We start from the raw sequence: 26,980 nt of genomic DNA, 5'->3' as shown, positions 1-26,980 counted from the left end.
ACTATGACAAACTTAAATGTAGTAATTTCTTATTAGTGGTCATGTTTTTAAAATTATTCTTATAGTCCGCCTTACCCAATACATATAATAATAATATAACACTAAGCAGGGATTGTTTCACAAAATTTTAACAATTCATCAAATTTCACAGTTAATTTGCATGTCTTGTGAAAGTTCTGATATTATATCATTTATTTATTTATTGCATCTCACTATACATAAAACACTTTTTTTCACATAAAAATCAACCTCACTAGGACTAAGCCTGTATCGAGGCTAACAATTTACATTTGAGTGAAGCAAACATAAGTGTAATCACAAACATAAAGTAATTCTACATACAAACAGAAAATATTTCAAAATTAAAGAAAAAATAAGTACAAGATGTGTTACCAGATGGGTAATTTGACAGTATATTGTAACAATATTTGAACCATAACTAATCATTAATCATTATTCAAAAGAAGAAGCAAAGTAGATAATAAAGACAGATAGGCCGGTTGCTTCATAGAACTGAAATAATAACAGAACTTGAAGAGTAACGTTTAAATTTGAGGAATTGTTCAAATTCTGTGAAACAACCCGTCCTAAACGTACAGTTTATACAAAGCGAAGACAAAACAAAGAATAACAATAACATTGCTATCAGTGGCGGTTTTCTCTAAAGTGCGTTTGTGCGGCGAACCCCCATTAAAAATATGAGAAAATAAAACATCCTTGTTTTATAATAATATAAGCACATTATAGATAGCACGCTATTAAAATTTCGCCTTCAAAACCCGCGCCACCGAAAAATACGATGCCTATTCCAAATTTGTGCGAGTTAAAATCCGCGCCAAACTCTCCATACAAAATAATCTTAGCCGGTACAGACCCTATGACGGTGATATATACAAAATTTGGTCTTTCTTTGCAAAAATAAGACAAATTGTGTGCGCCGAACACGCGTTGTGATATCACGTGACCTCCGAACATTGACGAATGTAACCGAAGAAACCCGAGAACTTCGCGGCCGACGTTTAACCTTTGAACCATAGGGATGCAAGTTAAGTGTTATTTTTTTATGTTATATTATGGTATTTAACTTTGTAGTCATTTTTGTACATATTTTTGTTTTCTTGTTTCTGCATTTCTCCAACCGTTTGCTTATGGCATTTGTAAATCTACTACCTATTTTTAAATTTATTTCGTGCCACCTTTATTTGTTTTTTTGATGTTTTAAAATATCTATTATATATTCTACGAAATTATTCTTCTCTAAAAAACAATAATAATTAGCAACGTACCTACATTGAGTGCTATAAAAACATTAAACAATTTAATTCCTATAAAACTTTTCTCATTATCTAATAATTGTGTCTAGGTAAAGTGATTTAAAAACAATAATATGTAGGTACCCCTCCCACTAACTTTATTTAAGTTGTGTGACTGCTGCCGTATTCGACTATTTGACGTAGGACAACAGTAAGTAAATTTTAATTAGATATGTTTATCTTCTCTTGAATTTCTGAACCCCCTGTTAAAAAAACCACGAACCGCCACTGATTGCTATCATAGCACAGGTCAAAGCAAGAACATTAAAAACAAAACAAAATTTAAAACAGGAGGCAGTTTACGCTCAGAAATGAGAATATTCTGAGTAGACATTTAAAAAGGCTACAATAAGGAGGCAATCGAAACCAAACTATTACCGGAAGCTTGAGAATATGGCTTATTAAAAATTGAAGTTAAAATTTATAATAGGTAAGATTTTTTAAATAATTTTCTTTTTAAAGCCAGTATACATTTACATTTGATGTTATCAGGGTTTCGTAAAGACAATTTCAAATATCGTTTTTTTTTGGTCTGAAAGTCTTGAAATTCTAGATCAACCATTTTCAGTTCGCAACGTATCACGAGGAATAGAAGTTTAAAATACACTTGTGTAACAGTAAAAAAAGACTCGATATCTATTATTGGTTGTGCCATGCTTTTAAGTTTAATAAGAAAAAGGAATCGTCTTACAGTTACGACGAAGCCGGGTTAGCAACTACTTCTTTTTTTGTTAAACCAGGGACGAAATGTTAATCCAAGGTAAATTAAAGCAAAACTGAGTGTATCTTGTCTAGATGGAGAATGGAAAAAAAGCATTTACGACAATAATGTTCATAGTAACAGCATTCGAAGTAAACAAGGTGTCCACTGTCCAACCTCAGATCGAAGTGGTAAAATCAACATTAAGAAAATCCCGGTTTTGTTTCTCGCGAATTCTTTGCACGACATTTTAAAAGGAAACTGATACGTTGAAGTATAAATTTCACATAAAAAAGACGGTTGGGAGCACTTAGGACGGATGCTGTATGGAGGGTTTTTTTTTAAGGAGAGTAAGTTCTAGAAAGGAAAACCTATGAGGGGTGGGTAGGAATCAGTGTAACCAGGAGCGATGGACATATGAATATATCCCTCCCGCTGCGGCGCAAGTCGATGGGTCATGAGAGACCAGTTGGAGAAGTCAAAGGGTCTCCCGATCTGGCACGCCACGCAGCTGGTAAGCAGGCGCATCATGAACACACCTCACCCGGTTAACCCGGGAAGCCCTGCTAAGTCACCAAACGTAGCGAACCACTTGGGGTGACCTATGGCGGAGGTTTTGGTTATCCAATAACCAGCCTCCTCATAAATTAATATATTATCTTATTATCCATATTATGCGATGTTTTATAAATATTTGATCAATTCACCAAAAACCACACAACCCTTTAAGGCGATGCCATACGTAGTAATGCAAAATCATGTGTTTTTGGTTTGAAAATTAGGTCGCCTAGAAATGTTTCAGATGCTTTAATTAAATACTGCGAGTAGAATAGATCTTGGCCTTTGAAATAATCGAGTATTTTTAGATAAGTCTTTTTATAAGCCCAGAAAAAAAGTAATGTAAAGGCCTATGAAAACTGCTTTAATGTTCAAAATCTCCTACTTACGAACCCATTTTCGGTTATTATTTTATTGTATAACGTGGCAAATTAAGTTATTTACAAAATGGTCGAAAAAAAATTGAATATTTATGCCTGAACATCCACAAAATAAAAGGCACTTTTTGGCCATGTTTTTTTCTTGCATAAATGAAAACAGGCGGATGGTGTTAAGCGGGAATTTAAATTTCTGGAATTTAATTTAAACCCTATCGCCATCTACGTAAGGGTTGTTATTGATAGCGGCTCAATTTAAAATATTACATGACGTAGTGCATCGCCTTAATCTGGAGTACCCCAGGGCTCCCGTTTTGAACCACTACTATTCACAAATTATATTGCTAAAATAATCTAATGATTTGGCCTTCTACAGAATCGACTCGACAGAATTCAGAGTCTCTTCGGAAAATCATATCCACAAATGGTACAACTAGTTGCAAACCTAATTTACATAACTAAGTTAGCCAGTTAGAATCTACACAATAATCCTATTAGAAGTAAAGAAAAATGGAGCTAACTTCGGCATTCATACAAGAACACTTCGGATAATCTCTTAAATGATTTAACTAATTTTATTCGAAAGGCCATTTTCTGAACCAGTTATGCGAACATTTATAAGAAAGAAATCATTAATCACATTTCAGTTTTCCACCACACAGAGGATTGTGGTGATTATTATGAATATAGGTTCTACATCTAGAACCACAAGATTCCATCTGAAATGGCAATGTTATGGGATAATTATTTTTTGCGACCATTGTTTATAACTATAACCATTATGTAAAATTTTAAACTTTCCAATGTACCCAATTTAAAAGCCCTATGGGGTACTAAAGAGTCAATAAAAAAATAGCATTATCGCACGACAATGCCGTGTCAGACTGTAAGATGAAATATTGTTATTATAAGGGCTTGATCTGCCCATGGTTGGTGTTCCACAAATAAATAATTAAATGACTGCGAACGTGGACCACAGCGATTCATTTCGCACCTTCCACACTGCACGTACTCAAGTGTCAAGTTCCATGGGCAAAGGGCCATCGTTCGTTTCCCTTCACGTGACACGTGCCAACTATTCACGTGGTCTCGCCTTCGAATCTGCACGTAGCCATAACTTCCGCACCTATTATATTCACCGTAACGCTTCGAACCATCATGTGTGAATTAGAATATTCAAAACAACGGGAAATAAATTTTACATAGGAAGTATAACATGGGAAGGTTCTACCTATATTTTCCAACATTATAAACAAACAAAATACGTTATTTTACATACATCGTGAATTAGAAAAACCGCGATATATAGGAGACGGTCGAACGCCTGTAAGATAACGGGAACTCAATATTTTCTCACAAGGAGATGATCCCGTACTGAAGGGGAATATGTTTTGAAATTTTTTCAGAACATAGGATTTTCAGCGATTTCTACGGTTCAACTTCGTGGTTTGGGCAGGGTTTTTTTTATCAACTTCTATTACGATGTTTTCAAAATACTAGCCAGTTCTTTATCCCAAGATTTGAGGAACTTAATGAAGTTATTTGTTGTTTTAATTTGTTTGATAACTGGTTGTGTAACTTTAAAACTAAACAAATGTACGAAGTTAGCATTACACTTAGCAGGCATATTTATCTTGTCCGTTTATTTTTATTTTTAGCATATATTTATGTATATGTACTTGAATACCAACCGCCACTGATAAATTGTGCTGCCGCTAAGGAAGCATGTAAATACACGTGGATATATTTTTTTTACTTTAAAAAAATACGTAGTTTAGTTTGGTTTTTAAAAATATTGTTATTGGACACACATAGTCTGTAACGCATAAAAAAAATTTCCCTCCTTTTGCGTGCATTGTTCACGAGAAAGAGGGAGAGGTTACAACCCTTGTTTACAAAACTTCAACAATGCTATTACACAGGTTATCAAACTCGAATCAAATACATATACTGTGTTACTACTGTGGCCCTTTCCAGTAAATGCACCTTTTACGATTTTCGAGGTTTTTTCAAGGTTTTTTTGCGACGAGGTACTTTTTAAAAGTCATTGGGATCAAAAATTGTAAGTCCTTACCTTTTTTTGTAAATGCAGATCTATTACCGAAAAGTTTTTCTAGGATTAAACGGAAAACCTCAAAGATAGAATATTATTATTTTAAATAAAGAGTGGGTGATGTAACAAAACAACTAAGATATCGGACAAAATTTTCGTTTGAGTATTAAGTAAGTGTATTACCCCTCTCCGAAGCGGGTGGTTAAATAGAATCTGGAGAATAAAATGCTTAGATGCTCTCGGTATTTACACTTACGTAGGGGTTAGACGGAGAGGACGGACCGCCAAACAATTCAATCTTGGCATACATTCCTTGCTTCATTCACACTCATAAATCTTCTCATAAACTACTCTTCTGTTATTCCGACTCTTGCCATGGGCCGACTATAAGTATATGGTTCACTTTAACGTGCCATGTCTTCCACGGGCGTCACCGATTTATTCTACCATTCAAATTCGCATCGTATATACTCCTTACACTCCTTGCGTCCAATACATATAACTCATTACGTTTACATCAGCCTTGGATTATTTACGAATCTCCACATTTCTCACACCATCATGGTATGCTTACACATACTTCAAAATATTATTTTTTGTTTTATTCCACATAAGGAGTTCGTCATAATAATAAAATATAGCCCATTCGCCAAAACGTTTGATAATCATTCAGCGTAATCACATCAGGCACATCGCCGGACGACACATTGCCACTATCGCCGATTAAAATAATGTCTCCTCGCCGGCCATTGGACTGCACCTAATCCCGCCTACCTGCGTGGCCAAGTGCGACCACCTCATTGGCCGTTGGTCAGCGCTGTACCGAGGTCAAGCAAGGTAAAATCGTGGAAGTTTATAAATAAATACAAATCTATTTCAGAGCGTGGGGAGGTTAGCGTAATCGCACACATTAAGATAATATTGATAAATCTAAACCATACATGAAACGGAACAAGTCGTATTGGGGATTGAAACCAGGTCCTCTGGCCTACCGGGACAACACTCTAACCGCTGAGCGATTGAGAATATGTATATTATGTACAAAAAAGTACCATCGTTTGAGTGCTGTTAATGTTTAAATTAAGGGATGTTATGCATGGGGTGTACATTTGCGAACCGAATCGCGTATTATGGGAAAGGAACGTTGCAATCGCAAGCTGCGTTTCGCGGAGTTTGTGGTTGCTTCATTCCTTTCCAATAATTCGTGGTTCGGCTCGTGTGTGTATACGCAGACTAAAATATACCCCAAAACAGAAAATAATTATCCAAATCGTCTTTCAAAATAATTTATAGGTAAGAAGTGTAAATTTTCAAAGCAATTTCTCGATGCGGAATGTTCGTTTATTTGCTTGTTGAAACGTCAAGGATGTCTATATTTTAATCACAATAGTCGCGTAGATACCTACCCTCAGAAAAGACTCGGTGAAAGACCACTTTTCATAATCGAAACTTGCTTGAAATGGCTTTAGCCGTGTTTGGTGGCCAAATCTGAATAGTTAGGTTCTTCCCCACCTTCCTCTTCCCACCACCTTCAGCCTCACAATATACCCCAATAGGGGATGCTGGTCTCACCGTCTCCAGATGGTTGGGAGCAGTTGGGACTCTTGTGCGGTATTCACATAAAAAAAAAACGTAACACTAAAATAGATAATATGCCAATATCCAAAATCAACGATAATAATATTAATAAAAACGTTTTTTAGGTTTCATTAATTATGAAAACAGCAAGAAGGAGTTTGTTGACAAGACTGGAATGCCGATAGACAAGTTTGGTGAGAAATTAATAATAAAACGTGTGAAATAAATATTGAAAAATACCCCCCCGCAGGCCGTAAAAGTTGATTGGCAATTCATTAATTTAAATTATATTTATTCTTAGATATCACATAAAACAACCATTATGTAGTTCCGTGACAAATCAAACAATCAATGATGAAATAGAAACATTATATCAATAATATGTACATCAAGTCGTCATAATTATGACGAGTTTGGAAATTCCCAAACATAATTTAAGTCACCGCTCTCTAATGCTGCGTATACAGTTGCGAACCGAGCCACAAATTAAGGCGACTCTAATATCGGGGTTTTACTCGACGCTCACATTTTAATTATCTCTGATGAACGTATCACTAAAATCTTTAATGTTTTTACGAATGTAATTTATTTATATTTAAGATTAATAAAAACTGGACCTTACAAATAAAATATTTTATGTAAAACGGTTTGAAAATTTTATAATACGTTTTTCAACTATAAAATTAGCGGTAAGCACCAGATTTTATTTTTCTAGACGATGAATTAACTAATTACTAACTTCCCGAGAGATCCCTCTAGAAACTTTTGAGATTTTAGTAATACGTTCATCAGAAATAATTAAAATAAATCTCATGTAAAGATCGATTTTCTAGGCCTGCTATGGCGGAGTCGACCGTAGGTCTGTCCATGACGCCGGGCCCGCGTGCCGAATATTGTTTTTACATGACTTCATCACTTATGTCCCTTAAGATTCTCACTTTATTTTAGAGATTTGATAGGGAAAATTCAACGGCATGTCTGTCCACTAAAGTCCAGTGCTCCGCAACCGGTGTGCCGTGGCACACTGGTGTGCCGTGAGCCAGACACAGGTGTGCCGCGGTCAAATTCAATGTATTTGACATTTTACAATATTTCATTATGTATTTACTACATAATGACAAAATATTTTTCATAATATTGTCTATTTTTCATTGTCTGCAAATACTGTTAAAAGACTTATTCACAATATATTAGAAAAACTGATTAGAAAACTGTTATTGGCTGAAAAATTTGCGCTTCAGATCAACGAAACAACCGATATTAAAAATAAAGGATAGTTGATAGCTATTGTACTTTTCGTTGACGAGGACTTTATTAAAGCAATTGCATTGCTGTTTGCACGGATGGCACTGCGGCAATGACGGGTAGTAAAAAGGGTTTTGTCTCTTGTGTAAAACAAAAAATTCAACGTTACAATTTACACACTGCTGCATACATCGAGAAGCATCGATGGTCAAAAATTTACCGGAGGAACTTTTGAACACGATGAATGAATGCATTTATTGTTTTTGTGTTTAATTCGTAGAACTCCATTTATTTTTTTTTTATAAATTTAATTTAGATTAAATTTGATAATATTATTATTAAGTTCTGCAAGTGTTTTAGTTTTTTATTATTGTGACAGCTGTTTCGGCTTACAAGGCCATTTTCAAACTGTGGTTAGTCCACATTGAGACGACGTTTTTATACTATTTCAATAAAAAACTAAAACACTTGCAGAACTTAATAATAATATTATCAAATTTAATCTAAATTAAATTTATAAAAAAAAAAAAAATAAAAAAAAAAAAAAAAAAAAAAAAAAAAAAAATGAATGAATGCATTAAAATCGTAAACATAATTAAATCAAGAGTCCTAAACTCGCGAATCTTTGGAATACCGAATATGAATCCTTATTGTTTTATACTGAAATTCGTTGGCTATCCCGAGGCAAAGTTTTGACTAGATTGTTTGAGCTTCGTCAAGAGGTGTGTGAGTTTCTTTTAAATCAAAATATGCCCGAACTATATCAGCACCTCGATGATAATTACTGGATAGCTAAACTTGCATACATGGCTGATATATTCGAGCATTTGAATGAACTTAATAACGAACTTTGGCAGAAAGAGTTGCAAAAAGGATGTTTGGAAATGTACCAAAGGATCAACCATAGTACAATTGAAAACAAACAATTAACTGTGGATCTGGCCCAACAACATTTAAGTATGCTTCAGCAGAAATTTGGTCATTATTTTTATTCCATTAATACGGAACAATACGATTGGATTCGAAATCCTTTTGCAACCAATGCAATAAATTCTACGGAAGCACTGCCTCTGCAAATTCGAGTGGAATTTACAGATTTAAATAATGACATGACATTAAAACTTCACTTCTCCGAAGATCCATTAGATGTTCTCTGGATTTACGTTAAAAAAGAATATCCTCACACTTCCGTCAAAGCATTCTTAACACTACATCCATTTTCAACGACATATTTATGTGAGCAAAGTTTTTCAACGCTTGTATTAATTAAAAATGATAAGCCATGCTTAAAAGGTCTTGACCAACGGGTTGCGCTGTCAAAAATCGAGCCAAATATGAAAGTTTTGTGTTCATTGAAACGAGCGCAGATTAATTAAAAAAAATAATCCATCATTAATTTATTATTATTTCATAATAATTATTAAGATTGCGTAAAAATAAATATGTTATAGTTATATGTATGTATGTATGCTTTTCAAATAAAAAACAAGAAATTATTGTAAAATTTGTATATCAATTGAATATCTATACATATTAGCTTTTGGTGTGCCGCGGAATTTTAGGACGAAATTTGGTGTGTCGTAGATGAGAAAAGGTTGCGGAGCACTGCACTAAACCAGGGGCACACGTAGCATATTTTTGTGCACGGCTGCTTCACTTACGTCGTTAATATTCTTTCTTTATTTTAGGGTATTGTCTCGTCTTAAGGAACGAAGCAACTGCAAGCGGCGGTTGCTTCGTTCCTTTTCCATAAGTTGAGGTTCAGTGCGGCAGTTCGGCTCGAGTATGTATACGTAGCATAAGGTTGTGAAACACAAAACCGCATAATAGAATATTATTATAGAATAGTGAATGAGGCGTGTCGGCAGAATATATTATTGACGCGAAAGTCGTGGGATTTCCCTTCAATATTGATGAGGGTTTCCCAATTACATCGAGAGTCTGAAAAATCCCATCTAAATTTGTAATATATTTCACGTCTCATGGAATACTTATATGCAAGCATCCCAACCCAAGGAGATCTGTACTTGACTATAACACGATCGGTTCCATGCTAACTCAACACAGTGACTCTTCAATACACTTTTAAAAAGTGATATAAAGTCATTAAAAACGATAAAAAAAAATATTTTTTTAACCTAACCTACTTAACCCAGTTAATAAAGTTTTTGTTTCATCACTTTCCATGACTTTATATAACTTTTTAAAGATGTGATGAATTATCATTTTAATGATTTATCCGTTCACCGAGAAGATCGATGAAGGTTTTTTAACGCCAACAAACAAACATCAGTTCACGTCGACTAAAATTGCTTAATTTAATTAATGTGAAATGTTGTTTGTTCGTTGACGACCTGCAGGCGTCATCATATCGTTGGCAAATTACCGACAATCGATAAAATCTTTACCGATGTGCTTGTACTAGGTGTAATAGGTGCCTCGTCAGAACAAAATGTAAAAAGCTCAAAGAAGTCATATGAAAGGATTAGTCCCCTGCAGCCATTCTCATATTTTGGTACAAAATATTTTCTCGAAACAAACAAATTAAGTAGGTACATATCCCAAATCAACAACTAATAACTCATTAACCATTTTGAAAGAGTCGAAATACGAATATTTTCGAAAAGAGCGACTTCCCAGGAACACATGGCACGAGCAAGTCAATTGAATACATACTAGAATTGGGTGGTAAGAAACTTCGATATTATTGTAATGAATAGGATTGAGAAATCACGAATAACGGAATTACGGGGTAATGTTAATGCAAGACGAGCAAATGGAAGTGGGGGGCGTCTCAGTCATGGGCAGTTTACACGAGGCTTTTTCTCATCCAGTTTCCATTTTATATTGGTACAGTTTTGCGTGCAGTTTAAGACGGCAGACATTATTTGACATCTGCCGTATGTAATTTATTTTTTGCCATATTTTTACGTAACCTATGTTATGCGGAATTTTGCATATTTATTAACTTTTATATTTAAAATATTGATAAAAAGACTATAAAATGTGTTTATTACTGATTGTGAATGTGTATGGTATGGTGAATTTCGCGTGTATTTTTTACGACTTGTTGACGCAAACGGCAGACAAATAAAATTAATGGCAGATGCTTTCATTTGATTTATGGTTACCTCAACGTGCTGCCATTTTTGACAGTCTCAAAATATAATTTCTTCTCAAATGACGGCCTCCGCGGTCGGGGGGTAAGGCTATCGACTAGCAAGTCGGAGGTCGAGGGTATAAATGCCGGCGTGTGCAAGCAAATTTTAAAGGATTAATTTGTTTTGTTTCAAAATTTACTCATTCAAAATAATATAGTGTATTTGCGACACATTCCAGAGTAAAAGATACTTTCAGTATCGCCCTGGTGTAAGACACCATTCAGAATCGAAACGTTGCTTGAAATGGCTTTGACCGTGTTTGTTGACCAGATATGAATAGCCAGGTACTTCCCCACCTTCCTCCTCCCATCTCATTCTACACTATCTTTAATAATAATAATAATAATTGGATGACTTGTATAGCGCCGTCTTTCTGCAAAATCACCTCAAGGGCGCTGAACAAATTTATAATACATTTCTACAGTGATCGATGTTATTACTAACTATTTATGGAGATAATATACAGTACAATACTTACTTACTTACGTAGGTCACTTGAGATTAAGACTTAATTAACATTATCTAATTGTTTATTAGCGAAATTTGGATACAGAATTTAGGACATAATTGGAAAATAAAATATAACTGGACTTTCTCTCAGGAATGGTATATTTAATTTAAGGGTGTGAATGACAGCTTAAAAAGGTAAGTTTTTAGTTTAGACCTGAATTCTGTTGGATATGTTATGGATCTTAGTTCCGGAGGGAGTTTATTCCAAGCCTTCGGCCCAGATACTCCGAAAGCGCGATCACCAAACTTAGTATTTGGCTTGCGCTTAGGTTCCATCAGTCTGCCTACAGCTGCTGATGTTGCTGATCTAAGAGTTGACTGCCTCAGACCAGTGTTTTCCGGGACGCATAGTTCAGAGATGTAGGGTGGGCCATTTCATTGATCGATTTAAACACCATCCAGCACAATTTGTACTGGATTCTTTCAGAGCACTTGAGCCAGTGAAGGTTACGAAAGTGTTCGATTAACTATATATATGTAAATATACGCGATATTCGTATCGTTTAGTTACGTTTACCCTTACTGAAGGTTCTGTGAAGAAATGACAATGTTTAAATTGAAATGAATATTGTGTTCTCGTGGTAGTAATAGGTCAGACATACAAATAAAAGATAAGAACAAACGAAAAGTAAGGAATGTTATCTATTATGTTACGATTCTGTGGTTCGTACGTTACGTACGTAAGAATATTTTATTATCAGATTTCACGAGATATTTTATTATAAAGCCAACAAAAGGCATTATGGCGAGGCTGTGTTCCAAGAAACATAATAAAATCTTCAGCATATTGATGCGATACGAAGATTTACGATTAATTAAATTTTGAACAATAATTTAAAAGCGTCCAAGTTGACAGCTGTTTGTGTATTCTTGTTTACACATCTATACATTTAATAATGGGTTATTTAATTCCTTGCATAATGATTATTTAAATCTTTACACGTGAAAGCCATTATATCCGCTATGCTGTAACATTATAATAGCCATCTCAGTTCAGAAAAGAATTCTCAATTGTCACACTATTCAGCGTGAATAGATTTAAATCTGGTTTTGTTGAACTTCTGGGCAGGTACGATTCAGTATTTAGCACTGGGAGGTTTCCTTACGTTAGCTCCGCACAGAAAATTATTTCCCTCGGGGCCTATGTCATCTTTGGGGATGCTGTGTGGAGGGTTGTTTTAGGGAAAGGACGGAGAGGAAAATCCGGGAAGGAAAAAGGTGAGATGAGGGGTAGGTACGAATCTGGGGGATCTATCGCTTCCACTGCGGTGCAAGGCGATGGACCGAGAGAGAGTCCTGCTGGAGGTAAAAATGTGTCCCTCAACATGTCTCTACAAATCCGGCCGGCCACAGGCACCCTGCTAACTCACTAAACGTAACGAACTACTTGGGGTGACCTATGGAAGAGGTGTTGGTTACCCGCCTTCTAAATTGAAGGATAATATAATAAACTTCCCCCAAACTAGAGTTTTGTGCTACATCTAAGTTGTTTTCTACGTCTAATCTATCTACATTAAAAACAATAACCGCGATACAATTTAAGATATTGAATAATATCCATCAAACTCAGACGAAAATACTCACCCCTCACCCTCGATGAACTCGAAATGATATATTTTGAGAATCTGTCGAAAACCAGAAGTCGATATTTTCAAAAATTCAATTGGTTTGTAACCCCAAATAACCATTGTCTGCCCCAATATGTTGTCAGTTTGTCAGTAATACAAAGTTTTCACATCAATAAAATAAATAATTTCTTGGGCATTAACTATGAAATAATTTGCCCACCGCCCCCCAACCCTTCTGTCTGTATGTATATGTGTGTTCAATATTTCTGTACTTGTCTTGTATAATCTTTAAGTTGGTTTTAAGATTGCTACTTAATGACACGGTTGTGTCCGGTTCGGTTAAACCGGTAGCAAAGTAAACAAAATTTAAGTAACAATGGAATAAAACAAATAAAATAATTTTAAATATATATCACAGGGTGTTAATGGACGTACTTGACTTACTTTAAAAAATGATTCCTGACATTATTTGGAGTAAAATGAAGAAGTAATTGCATGACCAAGTGAACCAGAATTTGAGTCGGGCCATGTAAAGAGTCAGAATAATAGAAGAGTATGTATGAATGTGAACGAAGTCAAGACCGAGTTGTTTGGCGGTCAGTTGTTGGTTAGTTTAATTCAACCTTTCTCCATTCATAAAATTCCATTTCACAGAATCCAAAATCAAATGACCAATTTTCGAAATTAACCTAAAATTTTCCCGTTGTACAATAATAATATACGAGTAATAATCACAATCCAAATAATCTCTATAGAGGATATCGTCTTATAACAAATATCTAATCAAAGAAAAGCATTCCTCGCGTTAGATTATCATCGCTAAAGCGATGTCAACATCAACCTGCCCATTCGACGCAAATAAAAATATTAGCATTGACTTTTTTCTCATTATTCATTGCTCTTCCAACAGCAAACGAGGATGCGAAAAATGTCCGAAGTGTCACGTATAGAGATAATACTAATTAATTCTTTGAAACAATCAACGGTAGCTTATCTATAAACAAATCGATCACATTGCTGACGGATCGGCTACGGTCAGTGGCGGCCAGCTAATATGTGCTCCCGAGCGCCGAACAACCAACAAGATTTCCGTCATGGCTAATCACAATACGAAACTCGGTTCGGTTATAATATCTCATACAAAAGGTACCTACTTATTAAGCGCGCTTAACTTGCAGACCGACTTTGACTTGTGCCTATGTTCGTAGCAGTTCGTTTTCGATTGCGATCCAAAATTTAACTGCTTTGTCGCATATTCTGTGGAACAGTCGAAAGCGTGGGTACATACCAGTTCATACTATTCTTTGCAAATAATACCTTATCAAGAACGGCGTTCGGAGTTTTACCACCACATCAGAAGGAACGGTTTATTCAGTAGAAAGTTAAACTAAAACGCGTGTGTTTGATATTATTGTCGATATCGTGGTTTCAATTTACCATCTGCTATTTTTCAGCGAATGTTCCGCTTCTTCGATACAAGCATACAGGATAAAACTTGTCATTAAGAGATGAGTGATGGTCAGATTACTTTTTATCAGTTTAGTCAGTAGGTACTCGCAGTTGCCGGGCATTGTCTGTTGAATTTAAAACTTTTCTTACTCTGCGAAAGTTTTGAAGTTTAATTGCCGGTTATATCGATCTTGTATATCAATTATTAATAAGGCATATCAATTGCAGGTTTTACTAATTTATGATTACTTTTGTGTTTATTCAACGTATAAATTAAGAATGAGTTTGAATGTGGAATACATTAAGAACAATAGGTCGAGTTTTGAAAACAAAGTGATAATAAAAAATGCCGGTCCACCTAAAATCTGAACTGATAATAAAACAAGAGTGCAAATCTGGATCGAAGATGTTTACTCGATCATTTAACAAAACAATGTATAACAAAGCTTCGTAGCTCTTTGCATGTGATCAATTGAATAGTTTATTTTGTTTTAAGTGTTTAATTTACGATGTTGATTCAGTTTGGACAATCAGCGGTGTTACTGATGTAACTCACCTTTCTGAAAAAATCAAAAAACATAATTCTTGTCATTTACATTTACAAAAAGTTTTGAGCGTTTTAGGAAAAGTTGACATAAGAATGCAATTGGATTCAGGCTACCGTGCCTAAGTTAAACACCATAATGAGTTATTTAATAAAAATCGATATAGGTCAAATTTCCCAGAACATGATTTCAATGTGACCCTTAAAACGTATGACTTCCTAAATAAAGTTCAGTAAAAGGTGAACTCTGTGCAATTTACGCCCGCGACGATTTTTCAAAAGCTAACGGCGCTTTATCAATTTTACAACTTTTTTATGGTACTTGTTTATTAGAAGACTTTCCCGAGACTGTGAAATTACTAAAACTTTTGTGCGCCATTCATGACCTTTGGAATGACCTCAGTTGAAAGCTTAAGATATTTCTCAATGTTAAAAAGAATAAAATCTTTTTTAAACACATTGAGCCAGGAGGACAGACTGAACTCACTATCAGTGTTTAGCATTGATAGAAGTCTTCTCTAAACAAAAGGAGCAGAGAATAGAACTTCTTTATAAATAGGTATGTACCTTTACTTAATTTATTTTATGACTTAATGTTGTAATCCGGTGAACCCCCACATATTTTGACCACCGGCCGCCACTGGCTACGGTACAGATACAGTGTTGGTACGGTACCTACAAACGCGGTGTTGTTTTTATTTCGACTTACCACTATCGGCTACGGTACAGATGAGTACAGATTGGTACGGTACAAACGCAATGTTGTTTTAATTTCGACTTACTAATATCGGCTACGGTACAGATGAGTACAGATTGGTACGGTACAAACGCAGTGTTGTTTTTATTTCGACTTACCACTATCGGCTACGGTACAGATGAATACAGATTGGTACGGTACAAACACAGTGTTGTTTTTATTTCGACTTACCACTATCGGCTACGGTACAGATGAGTACAGATTGATACGGTACAAACGCAGTGTTGTTTTTATTTCGAATTACCACTTTACCATTACTGAATTCGTCCTGTAGAGATTTAATCAATTTCCACGAGAAAATTCAATACTGTCATCGAGACATCGCAGAATTTTCTTCGTCGAATCATAACTTTGGCCATAAATCAGCGATGAAACTAAGATGAATTAGGAGAGTTTAGGTGTGAATCATAGGATTCTTGCTGCAGAGTCTCCATCTTCTACCTTCGTGTCACCTGTTCCTGTACTTCATTTTACTTAACTTAACTTCACTTTAATTTTGTAATATTTATATTTTTTTGTAATACCTGCATCAACTGTAAAGCGCCCCTGAGGTGATATCTCACAAAAGCAGCGCTATACAAATTGTCCAATAAATAAATAGGAAATTTATTATTATAATATTTATTTCTTCTCAATGAAGAATCGCGTCGTAATGTTGGCACTCCTTTCGCATGAAGGGCATTGACCTCCGTAGTTCACAGCAACTCTACACCCTGTTGCCAGATCGCGATTTGATCTTTTAAACTAAATTAATAAACAATTATTACTATAAAAGTACCATCGACTTGTCCATAACAAAGGCCACAGTCAAAATCAAGTCGTGTGTTTAAACTAAAGAGATGTTCGCGTAAATAGTAATAAGATTCAATAACATATTAACTAAAAATATGTAAATATCACAGACATAGGAATTAATAGACGAGAAGATAATGGCGAGGGGTAAAATCAACTGTTGAAGAACGAAGGGAGTGAAGCTGACTGTGATTCGTCAATAAATCAATCTGACAGTAAATAGGCATCTCGCATTATAATATCACCATTTACTTCTTAAAAGTAAAATCTGCTTTTGAATGAATAGACATTTTTACATGGGAGCGCAAATTACTCGCCACGTTATGAACAAATTTGCGAAGTCCAAATTCGGCAAAAAAATTCGGTTCTATTTTCAGAGTCGAATATTTCGTTTAAGTATTTAGTTAAGACACTTTTATAAATGTTCATAATTTACTTCCCAGCAACCAACCAGCTTTGTGTTTCGCGTCCAGACGTTTCTCGATGTGATAGTAACAACTGATTCATATTATACGATGTGAATATGCTTAAAATAAAGTAAAATAACGCTTATATATGAAATGTAATACGACAATTGGGTTTATTCTCTTTTTCACATCTATTTTTACAAGTTTTCATAGTACAAGTCAACATTTTGCCGTGTTATTTCGTAAAATGAACCGATGATGCCTCGACCATAGTTCGCACAAGAATGATGACGTCACGTTTTCAAATTTCACTTGAGGCCATACGCGAGCACAGCCGGCTCCAATGGAACCGATATGGGGAGTGGGGATAATACGCTTTTAATCACTTAGGGCAGGTCTACTAATATTCATATGTCTATGGTAAATATAATTGAGAACAATGATAGGGTAAAGTTGCAGAATTCTCGTGCATGATTAACCCCCGCATACCCAATTTATAACAAGTTTCTCGTTAACTCTTTAAGTTTTTCAGTACCAAAGAAAGTTATTTTTGAAGATAATATTTATACATTTGTTATGCCGAAACGTTAATTATATGAAATTCCCTAGACAAAAAAAAATTACAAAGAAAGCTCCAAAAATTATTTAAAATTCGTTTTGTTCTGTTATTTAATACGTTTTAGGCATGAGAAAATTCAGTGTATTTTTAAATGCAACAAAAGCACTCGTCGAGAGATTTTTGCTCTATTTCAAACGAGTCGTGTTTTATTAAATATTTTCACAATGTTCGCTCAATTATTATCGTTTTTTCAATATTAGCGCGCTTCCTCTAACATTCGTATTTACATATCTCCCTTTCAAACCATCTTTGAGCGCTTACTAGGGGGCCTTAATACGCTAAAATTTTAAAAATTACATGTGGTTTCAACTCAATTACAACAGGAGACAATTATATATGTCAGGGGAGATGAGAAGTAAAAGATGCATTAAATTTCCATTTTTTCAATCAAAGTCCAGTTTGAAGGTTAGGAAATACATATAAGTTATTTCAATAACCCAGACTAAGAACCTGTTGCATGTTGTTGCATCTCCGCCGACTTAATATGAGTTTCGGTCTCAGCACCTCAATCGGTGTTGGTTCAGGTAAGACCAGAAGATCTAGATTCGAGTCCCAGTTTTTTAAATTTTCCAATGATTAAGTAATAATATTGTTGTTTTGTTTTATTATTATAATACTCAAACAAAATGCAACCTAATGGCGCGAATACATTTGCGAGCCGAGCCTCGAATTATGTGAAAGGAACGAAGCAACAGCAAATGGCGCGAAACGTCGCTTGCGGTGCTTCATTCCTTCGCGTTTAGGCTCGCAAATGTATACGCAGCTTAACATTCAACCCATCTTAAATCTTTCTATAACCCCAGTTTCTCAACCTTTTTTTCCAACAAATTGTACTCAATCAATAAACTATTTATCAAATCAACTGTATCGTTTGTTTAAAGTGGATACGCTTTTCAGAGCACTTTCAAAATGGAACACATTCAAATTTGAAAAAAAATCTTAAAGAAAGTAGGTACCTACCTGCCTGAGTATGTTAGTAAAAAGACTTATTTTTTTAAACTTAATTCGTGGTGAAATTCTATTGTTATGATAACATTATACGGAATGGGGACATATGGCACAATTAATATTCAAGTAAAAAAAAACACAAACACTTGGTTCGATGTGTTATACAAATAGGTGGGGATGATATTTAAGGAAATATGCTCGAAGTTCAATGATCAAAAAGAATTTATTTATTATCAATAAATAATACCGTCAATGGAAGTAGAATCATTGCCTAGACTAGGCATAATTTATGCGAGCCGGTCTTAAAGTCGTTATTTTCTACCAAACGAGATTATTATTATTGTATGTACGCTGGTCTAGTTAAAATTGGTTTCTATACAATATAAATCCCGAGTTCTATTATAATAGACATTGGCCGGTAGCATAAATAATAACGATAATATTTGTACATAAAATAAAAAAAATAACCAATTTATACACTAAAAATATAAAATATAAACAAGGGCATTAACAGACATAACACAAGAACGTGCGGTGAAATTAGGCTATCAAAAAGGGACAAAGCCAATACACAAAATAGTTTACTATACAAAGGGATGCAATCATAGACATATGAATATTAGTAGACCTGCCCTAAGTGATTAAAAGCGTATTATTCCCCACTCCCCATACCGGTTCCATTGGAGCCGGCTGTGCTCGCTTATGGCCTCAAGTGAATTTAGAAAACGTGACGTCATCATTCTTGTGCGAACTATGGTCGAGGCATCATCGGTTCATTTTACGAAATAACACGGCAAAATGGTGACTTGTACTATGAAAACTTGTAAAAATAGATGTGAAAAAGAGAATAAACCCAATTGTCGTATTACATTTCATATATAAGCGTTATTTTACTTTATTTTAAGCATATTCACATCGTATAATATGGATCAGTTGTAGAAACATATACTATCACATCGAGACACGTCTGGACGTGAAACACAAAGCTGGTTGGTTGCTGGGAAGTAAATTATGAACATTTATAAAAGTGTCTTAACTAAATACATAAACGAAATATTCGACTCTGAAAATAGAAGAATTTTATTTTGCCGAATTTGGACTTTGCAAATTTGTTCATAACGTGGCGAGTTATTTGCGCTCCCATGTAAAAATGTCTATTCATTCAAAAGCAGATTTTACTTTTAAGAACTAAATGGTGATATTATAAGGCGAGATGCCTATATACTATCAGATTGATTTATTGACGAATCACAGTCAGCTTTACCCTCTTCGTTCTTCAACAGTTGATTTTACCCCTCATCCTTAATTTCTAGTCTATTAATATTCATATGTCTGTGGATGCAATATTATAATCCGCCGCAAGGAAACCATGAAGTCTGCGCCAATTTTTAGATTCGAACTGGATTGTAGGAGCCATATTAATCAAAAGAAAATGTAAAATGTATGTATGCAATTAATAAACTTTGATGTACAAATGGCTAAAATAAAGTTATTTTAGGAGTCAGATTAACAGGGTATGTATATGAGGATAGTATGAATGAAGCAAGGAGTGTGTGCCAAAACCGAGTTGTTTGGCGGTCCGTCCTTTCTGCCTACCCCTGCGGGAAACAGTGCGATGGTTATATACTTGTTTATTTTAGGATAGTCGTGCCTACTGTAACCCAATCAGCTGGTGTACAACGTTGCATTTTAACATAATGACCCGGGCTTGGTAGACATTAGCTAGTAGGTAATAAATTAGTAAATAATTTTGATAGAATGAGCACTGTTTTCCATACAAGAATTCCTGGTAAAATATTGGCCCGTTCCAAACGGGCTCAAAGATTATGCAACGGTCAAGGTTTTTACTATAAATTGCAACTAATAACGGTTATAGCTGGTTACCATACTTAAAATAATGCCTAAGACAAACATCATGTTAGAAAGGTGATGTGGACTCGAAATCCTTGTTTTTCCAACAAGGATATGGACATCCATGAAAAATCGCAGTTCTAGCTAAATAATTCGCAAATACCGCAGAAAACAGATCACTTATTCTAGAATAACGATACTAATTCGATTTAACGATATTTCGATAAATAGGTGCGCACCATTTGAAATACATTTTGCGTGCCCGTTGCCCCCGCATCCTCCATCTCACTCGCGCATGCACCGAAACGCGCGTGAAAACGTCATACGGAGTACGAAGCACGGAACAGGCAAAGTACGGACTTTTCTCTCGTTCGCCGACGAAGGGAAACGGCGGGAACGATAAAGACGGAGAGCGCCGATAAACCATAGATAAAGCGTGAGTTATGCGTTCGCTTTGTTTGCTTGCCGTCCCTCTCTGGACTAGCACACACCACACAGACAACACTACACACTAATACTTTAGCATGATGTGTGTTGTCGTCCTCCGTTCAGTTTGTGGGTCATGCCACTAGTCACGTAGACAAGAAACCTCGTAGGGCGAGGGGGGAGGCGTGGAAAGGGGGAAAGCAAACGCATTCGCGGCAAAATGCAAGCGGACCAATGGGAGGTGCGCTCGCCGGTTTTTTACCGCGAGTTTATACGACGTTCCTAAATCAAATAATAAGAAAACAGTGTGTGTGCCACCATTTTTCCCTGGGCTGCAGAAATGCAGTTTGCACTATTATTCATCCAACAATATAACATGTAAATTGTACGTTAGTTTTCAAAACAGATATATAACGTTTGAACAACACTGTATTAGCACCAAAGGCCAAATACATACAATAGATATCCATAAAAACGTTATGTCTGGTATGAAAATAAAATAAGATTTTTATAAAGCCCAGAGGCGCAAAAAAATTACGAGATATTACGGTTTTCGGGTTTACAGGCAATAATAATTTCTTACTATAGAGAGACCATACATCTTTTAAATAAATTAATGTTTTAAAGTTCAAAGTCATTAATTCCGTTCCAATGCTAATAAATCTAATGCTGACTATGCATAATGGCGAATTTAAACAGAAAAAAAAACCACTTTCAATGGACGTAAACCTGATTTTTATTCAATGAAGACTAAACGACTCCACGAGGCATTTCGACGTTTTGATTTATCATTGAAGAGGTGTCGGTGGAAAGGGAACTCAACTAACGCGCTATTTCTGTGACGGGACTAAAATATTTACTTTAAATGGGAAAAACAAAGAAAATACTAAATTAACTCGTGTTTCTAATCAAAGAATGTAAAACCATTGAAACTCACGTACGACATGTACTCGTAGCACGTTAGTTGATATCACTCGCTTTTAAATAATAACCTAATATTTAGGTTGTGAAAAAACGAAAGTCGACCATAATTGGGCTGACGATTTGAGGAGAATTACTGTTACAGGCTTCAGATTAGTGGGAGCTGCCTGGTTGTCTAGTTGGATCGATAAAGGTTTTATCGATAGTGTCGGTAATTTGTCATCGTTCCCGAGCACGACTGCAGATCACCAACGAACAGACAACAATTCACAACGGCTAAGTGTTCTTAGTTTATTCGACTTGAACTGTCGTTTGTACGTTAGCGATCTGCCGTCTCCAATTTCTAGGTCAACTCAACTGTTTTCAGCAGTAGTTGTTTGCAACGATATTTCACTATTTAACGTTTGCACATTTATTTAACAAAGTCAAATAAATGATAAATTGTTCCATCTCTCAAGTCGCGGGCGAAGTCGTGAAGTAATATAACCTATCCAGTATCTAACCAGTTGACGGTATACATACTCGTATATGCCCTTCCGAGAAACAGGTGAAGGGAACATTCTTCTAAGATGTGTTGCTCCGTAGTTTATGGTTGTCCACGTTTACACAATTCAGTAATTCAGACCCTCGCTTGCGCATTATTATTCAATCAATAAATGATCTTAAACGGCATAGGTTGTGCTTAGGGTTTGTAATCCCGCTATCCCACGGGATTTCAGTAATATTTCATCCCGCGGATTTGCGGGATTAAAAATAAAACTAAATTTATATCAAAATATGCTGAAATGACGCGGAAACTTCAAACCGGGTATCAATTTTGAGGAAAGAGATGTCCCATTTTGAGAAAAGATGCGAGGTAATAGATGGATACAGTTAGCACAAATATTTTTGATGACGGTCTCTCCAACTAGTGTGGAAACAGAGAAGGTTTTCCGCTTCTGGGCCTTGTACACAAATGTATATTTATGGGTGACAGGACGTCACTGTTTTTTACAAACTTAAAATACAGTACGTTACGTTTTCACTTTTTTTAATAATATTAATAGTACCAAAGATGATTAATCTCAAAATACTATAGAGTCATGTCAAATTTTTTAAGACAATTTTTTACAAGTCTTCTTAAAATACCATGGTACCTTTCCAATACATTTTAATAACATTACTAGTGCCAAAGAAGACTGACACGTAAAGTCCTTTTAAATGACTAACTATGATGTTACCTTTTCAATGTCTTTTTTCATAAATATACTAATATCAAAGATAACTGACAGCGAATAATAAAACTGTTTATGAAATGTTGGCATTATTTAAATTTAATGCCGCTTAATAAAAATTCCGTAAATCCAACGGGATTTCTAACTTACACCCCCCCGTCCCGCGAGATTTTAAAATTCTATCCCGCAATCCCGCGGGATTTGCAAACACTAGGTGTGCCATAGGTGTGCACTAGGTGTGTAAAACACCTTTAATACTTTTGATACAGGTTTGGTGACAGATAGAGTAATATAGAATAGTTACTGAAAGGCTTCCATCTTCATTCTTCCGGAAGGTTTACATTTACAATAAATGCATCTTAGAACGCCGGGAACACGTCAGCTAGATAGAACTAAAAAAACCCGTTGCATTACAGCGAATAAATTATTATACTCTAATTTATTCGCGAAGAGAAGGCGTGATAATATTATATTAAAAAAAATGTTCTGTTGCAAGGTTGAGTTCACCAGTTTCGAATTAATTAATTAGATTTTTTGTGCCATCTTCTACATAAATCAAATTGTTTTTATCCATGTGTTACTTTAGAGAGGTGTGATTAACTTGCCTGGCCGTACACGTGTATGTAAAACGTAAATAGACTTGAGTTATGCGTAATAGACGAAACTATTGCCTCCCCTCCATTCTACATCTCATCTCTTCTATGTCTGAGTTCGACTCCAATCTTCTATATAATTTTAAAATTTGCCAATTGAAACAAAATTAATATATATTCACTCGTGACAATTAACTTTATATAATAAATTATGATGATGTATAATATCGATAAAATAACGTTAAAAACTAGTACCTACGAATCTGTGTAATGAAGCCAGTATTTTCTCACTTATAATAGCAAATAAAAAAATATGTAATTAGTACAAAGGAGATAAATAATACAAAGGAAAGAAAAAAGAGAGATGAAAGGAATAGCAGAAGATAATAAAATCAAGCATAAGAAAGAAGCATGAGATATTATAAATTTATTTAATATAATATAGAAATAAACGATACTTTACAACACAAAAGGTTAAGTCACAATAATGACACTATTCCTCGATTCCCGGCTCGTTACATTTGCATAGTAGTTTGTTGTTTGTTATAAGGCTATTTGACAGAGTGAATAATATCGATTAGTAATAATTTGTCGTCCAATAAAAGATCTCCGATATTCATCCATCAGAGTTTTATAATATTATCACGCTCGCCGAATACCAGAAGGCCTTTATCTGCAGAACTCGACACGATGTAATGACTAGATAAATATCAAAGGCGGCGAGATAGGATGATACGCTATGAAGAACCTAAAATTACTTTATTCAATGTATCGAACGATCGACAGACGAAGAAAAAAATGTGAAAACCGAGTTGGAAATTACTTAAAAACTATGAAATAGATACAAGTGTAAATGCAAATAATCAGTTCGGGAAAAATATGTACTTTCTGTATATGAAACCGCACAATAATCCCAACTGCTCCCAACCGTCTGGAGCCAGTGGGACTATGGCATCCCCGATTGGGGTATGTTGTAAGGCTGAAGGTGGTGGGGATGGGAAGGAGATGGGGAAGAGGATGGTGGTGAAGTACCCGGCTATTCACATCTGGTCAACAAACACGGCAAAAGCCATTTCAAGCAATGTTTCTATTCTGAATGTTTCGATACTATTCATATTTTATACTAATATGTATTTAACCGTTATCATTTTATATTTTTAATAATTTTCATTATTTATATGGAATCAAATAATGTAAAATTACTGATTATCGATTCTCTAATCCAGGCCGCTCGCAATCGCCGTCGAAACTACATACATTGGTCGACATTCTAATTCTTGAGTCTCGTCCGAGGTACACATTTACACACGCCAAACGTCGTTCCATTCGAACGAGTGGGTCGGACCACTCGTTGTCCGAGTGGAATGATTTCGTCGAGAATCGAGGCCCAGGTTTGAACAAGAACAAAATAAGTTCCTACATATAATTTCACAAAGCATAAAATATCTCGGGGTAGTGGTGAAAATCTTAGATGAGATCTACTATCAAAATTATCACGGAAAAACAAAACTTATATACAGCGCCCTTGAGGTGATTTTTCACGAAAATGGCGCTATATAAATAAGCCAAATGTTATTATTATTTCTTTAAAAATCTAAGAAATGTGGCAAATAAAAAAAAACATGAAAAAAAAACTATTACGCTTTATGTCATTCTCGTATTCAATAAGGAATTATAGGATGGGGATCTGCTGTATCTAAGTATATACATAACCTGAACACAAATCAAAAATGAATCATAAAGACCATACTGAAAGTACCCATAAGAACGCATTCGATTGAAATTTTCAATAGTTTTGATGTACCAAATGTACAATAAATATATGCTAAAAATATACTATTCAACAATATAAATCCTCTACAATACCGCATATTCATCAAACTAGGTCATTCACAATAGATAAAAATATTCCAGGTCATAAAACCACATTCGGACGTAGAAATTATATTTATTTTGCGATGAAACTCCACAATATCCTTGATAAGGCGAATAGAAAATTTGAACGATTACAAATCAAGAATAAAGAAATCTGGCTGAAAGAGAATAATGAAAAAAAACTCTTAAAAAATATTAAAAACGGAAATGAATAACTTTAGTTCTCCTCAGCACAGCACAATTTACTATACATATATTTAATATAACATTTTGTATGTACATTGTTTAAATAGTCGCTATAATAAAAAAAATAATAATGCCAAGCCACGGTGTATATAATAGCGCAATATATCTAATAGCGCAAGCCAAATACTAAGTTTGGTGATCGCGCTTTCGGAGTATCTGGGCCAAAGGCTTGGAATAAACTCCCTCCGGAACTAAGATTCATAACAAGTCCAACAGAATGCAGGCCTAAACTAAAAACTTACCTTTTTAAGCTGTCGTACCCTTAAATTAAATATACCAAGAGAAAGTCCAGTTATATTCAATTTTTCAATTAAGTCCTAAATCCTGTATCTAAATTTCACCAATAAACAATTAGTTAATGTTGATTAAGTGTTAATCTCAAGTTACCTACCAGGTAAGTATTGTACTGTATATTTTCTCCATAAATAGTTAAGTAATAACATAGATCACTGTAGAAATGTATTATAAGTTTGTACAACGCCCTTGAGGTGATTTTGCACAAAAACGGCGCTATACAAGTCATCCAATTATTATTATTATAACTACATTATGATCCATTACACAGGATGTACCGACACATAATAGTTACTTATTTCCGAAATATAAATACATATTTCAATAGACTTACCTTCGTCCTGCCGTTGATGGTGTAGGAGCCTAATTTGCCGTTGTTGACCATTTTATTCGCCCTCATTACGATATTGTCAACCTGCAAAAAAATCTACTGTTAATTTTCATGTCTTGGCAATACCGTGAAACGTATTATAATTTTGAAATTTTCAAGTACTGGCAACAAAAACCATGAAACGTATTATTTTGTATTTTTCATATCGTGGCAATACCATGAAATGTATTATTTTATAATTTTCATATCCTGGCAATACCATAAAATGTATTATTTTATAATTTTCATATCCTGGCAATACCATGAAACGTATTATTTTGTAATTTTCATATGCTGGCAATAGCATGAAGCGTATTATTTTGTAATTTCCGTATCCTGGCAATAGCCTAAAATTTATTATTTTGTAATGTTTATGTCCTAGCAATACCACACATTACCAATACTATAATATAATTTTGTATTTTTTTCGCATCTTTGAGGTGATTTTCACCAAAAAGTATTATTATATAGGGAGGCACATTTATGATTTACAACAAGTTGGCCTCTCAGAAGCTGGGCGTACTGTACAGGGCCCGCAGATACTTTAATAGTACACAACTGCTCACCCTGTACAAATCGCAAGTGCGCCCTACGGTCGAATTTGGCAGCCA

The 26,980-nt window shown here is 35.0% G+C and overlaps 1 protein-coding gene across 1 annotated transcript in view; it reads right to left on the bottom strand.

The window, feature by feature from the left end:
• Window positions 1-26,980, bottom strand: part of LOC149416601 (egl nine homolog 1-like) — a 79,949-nt gene that overhangs the window by 41,866 nt on the left and 11,103 nt on the right. The window contains exon 3 of the mRNA XM_089640831.1: window positions 26,334-26,414. Within this exon, the coding sequence (XP_089496957.1) occupies window positions 26,334-26,414 (81 nt within the window). The remainder of the gene's footprint in view (window positions 1-26,333; window positions 26,415-26,980) is intronic.

This window comes from Hesperophylax consimilis, chromosome 16 (genome assembly GCF_061612785.1).
Source record: "Hesperophylax consimilis isolate HC1 chromosome 16, BYU_Hcon_1.0, whole genome shotgun sequence".
In the NCBI taxonomy this organism is placed as follows: domain Eukaryota; kingdom Metazoa; phylum Arthropoda; class Insecta; order Trichoptera; family Limnephilidae; genus Hesperophylax; species Hesperophylax consimilis.
Note: the sequence above shows the minus strand (reverse complement) of the source record. Positions and strands in the feature narration are given on the sequence as shown.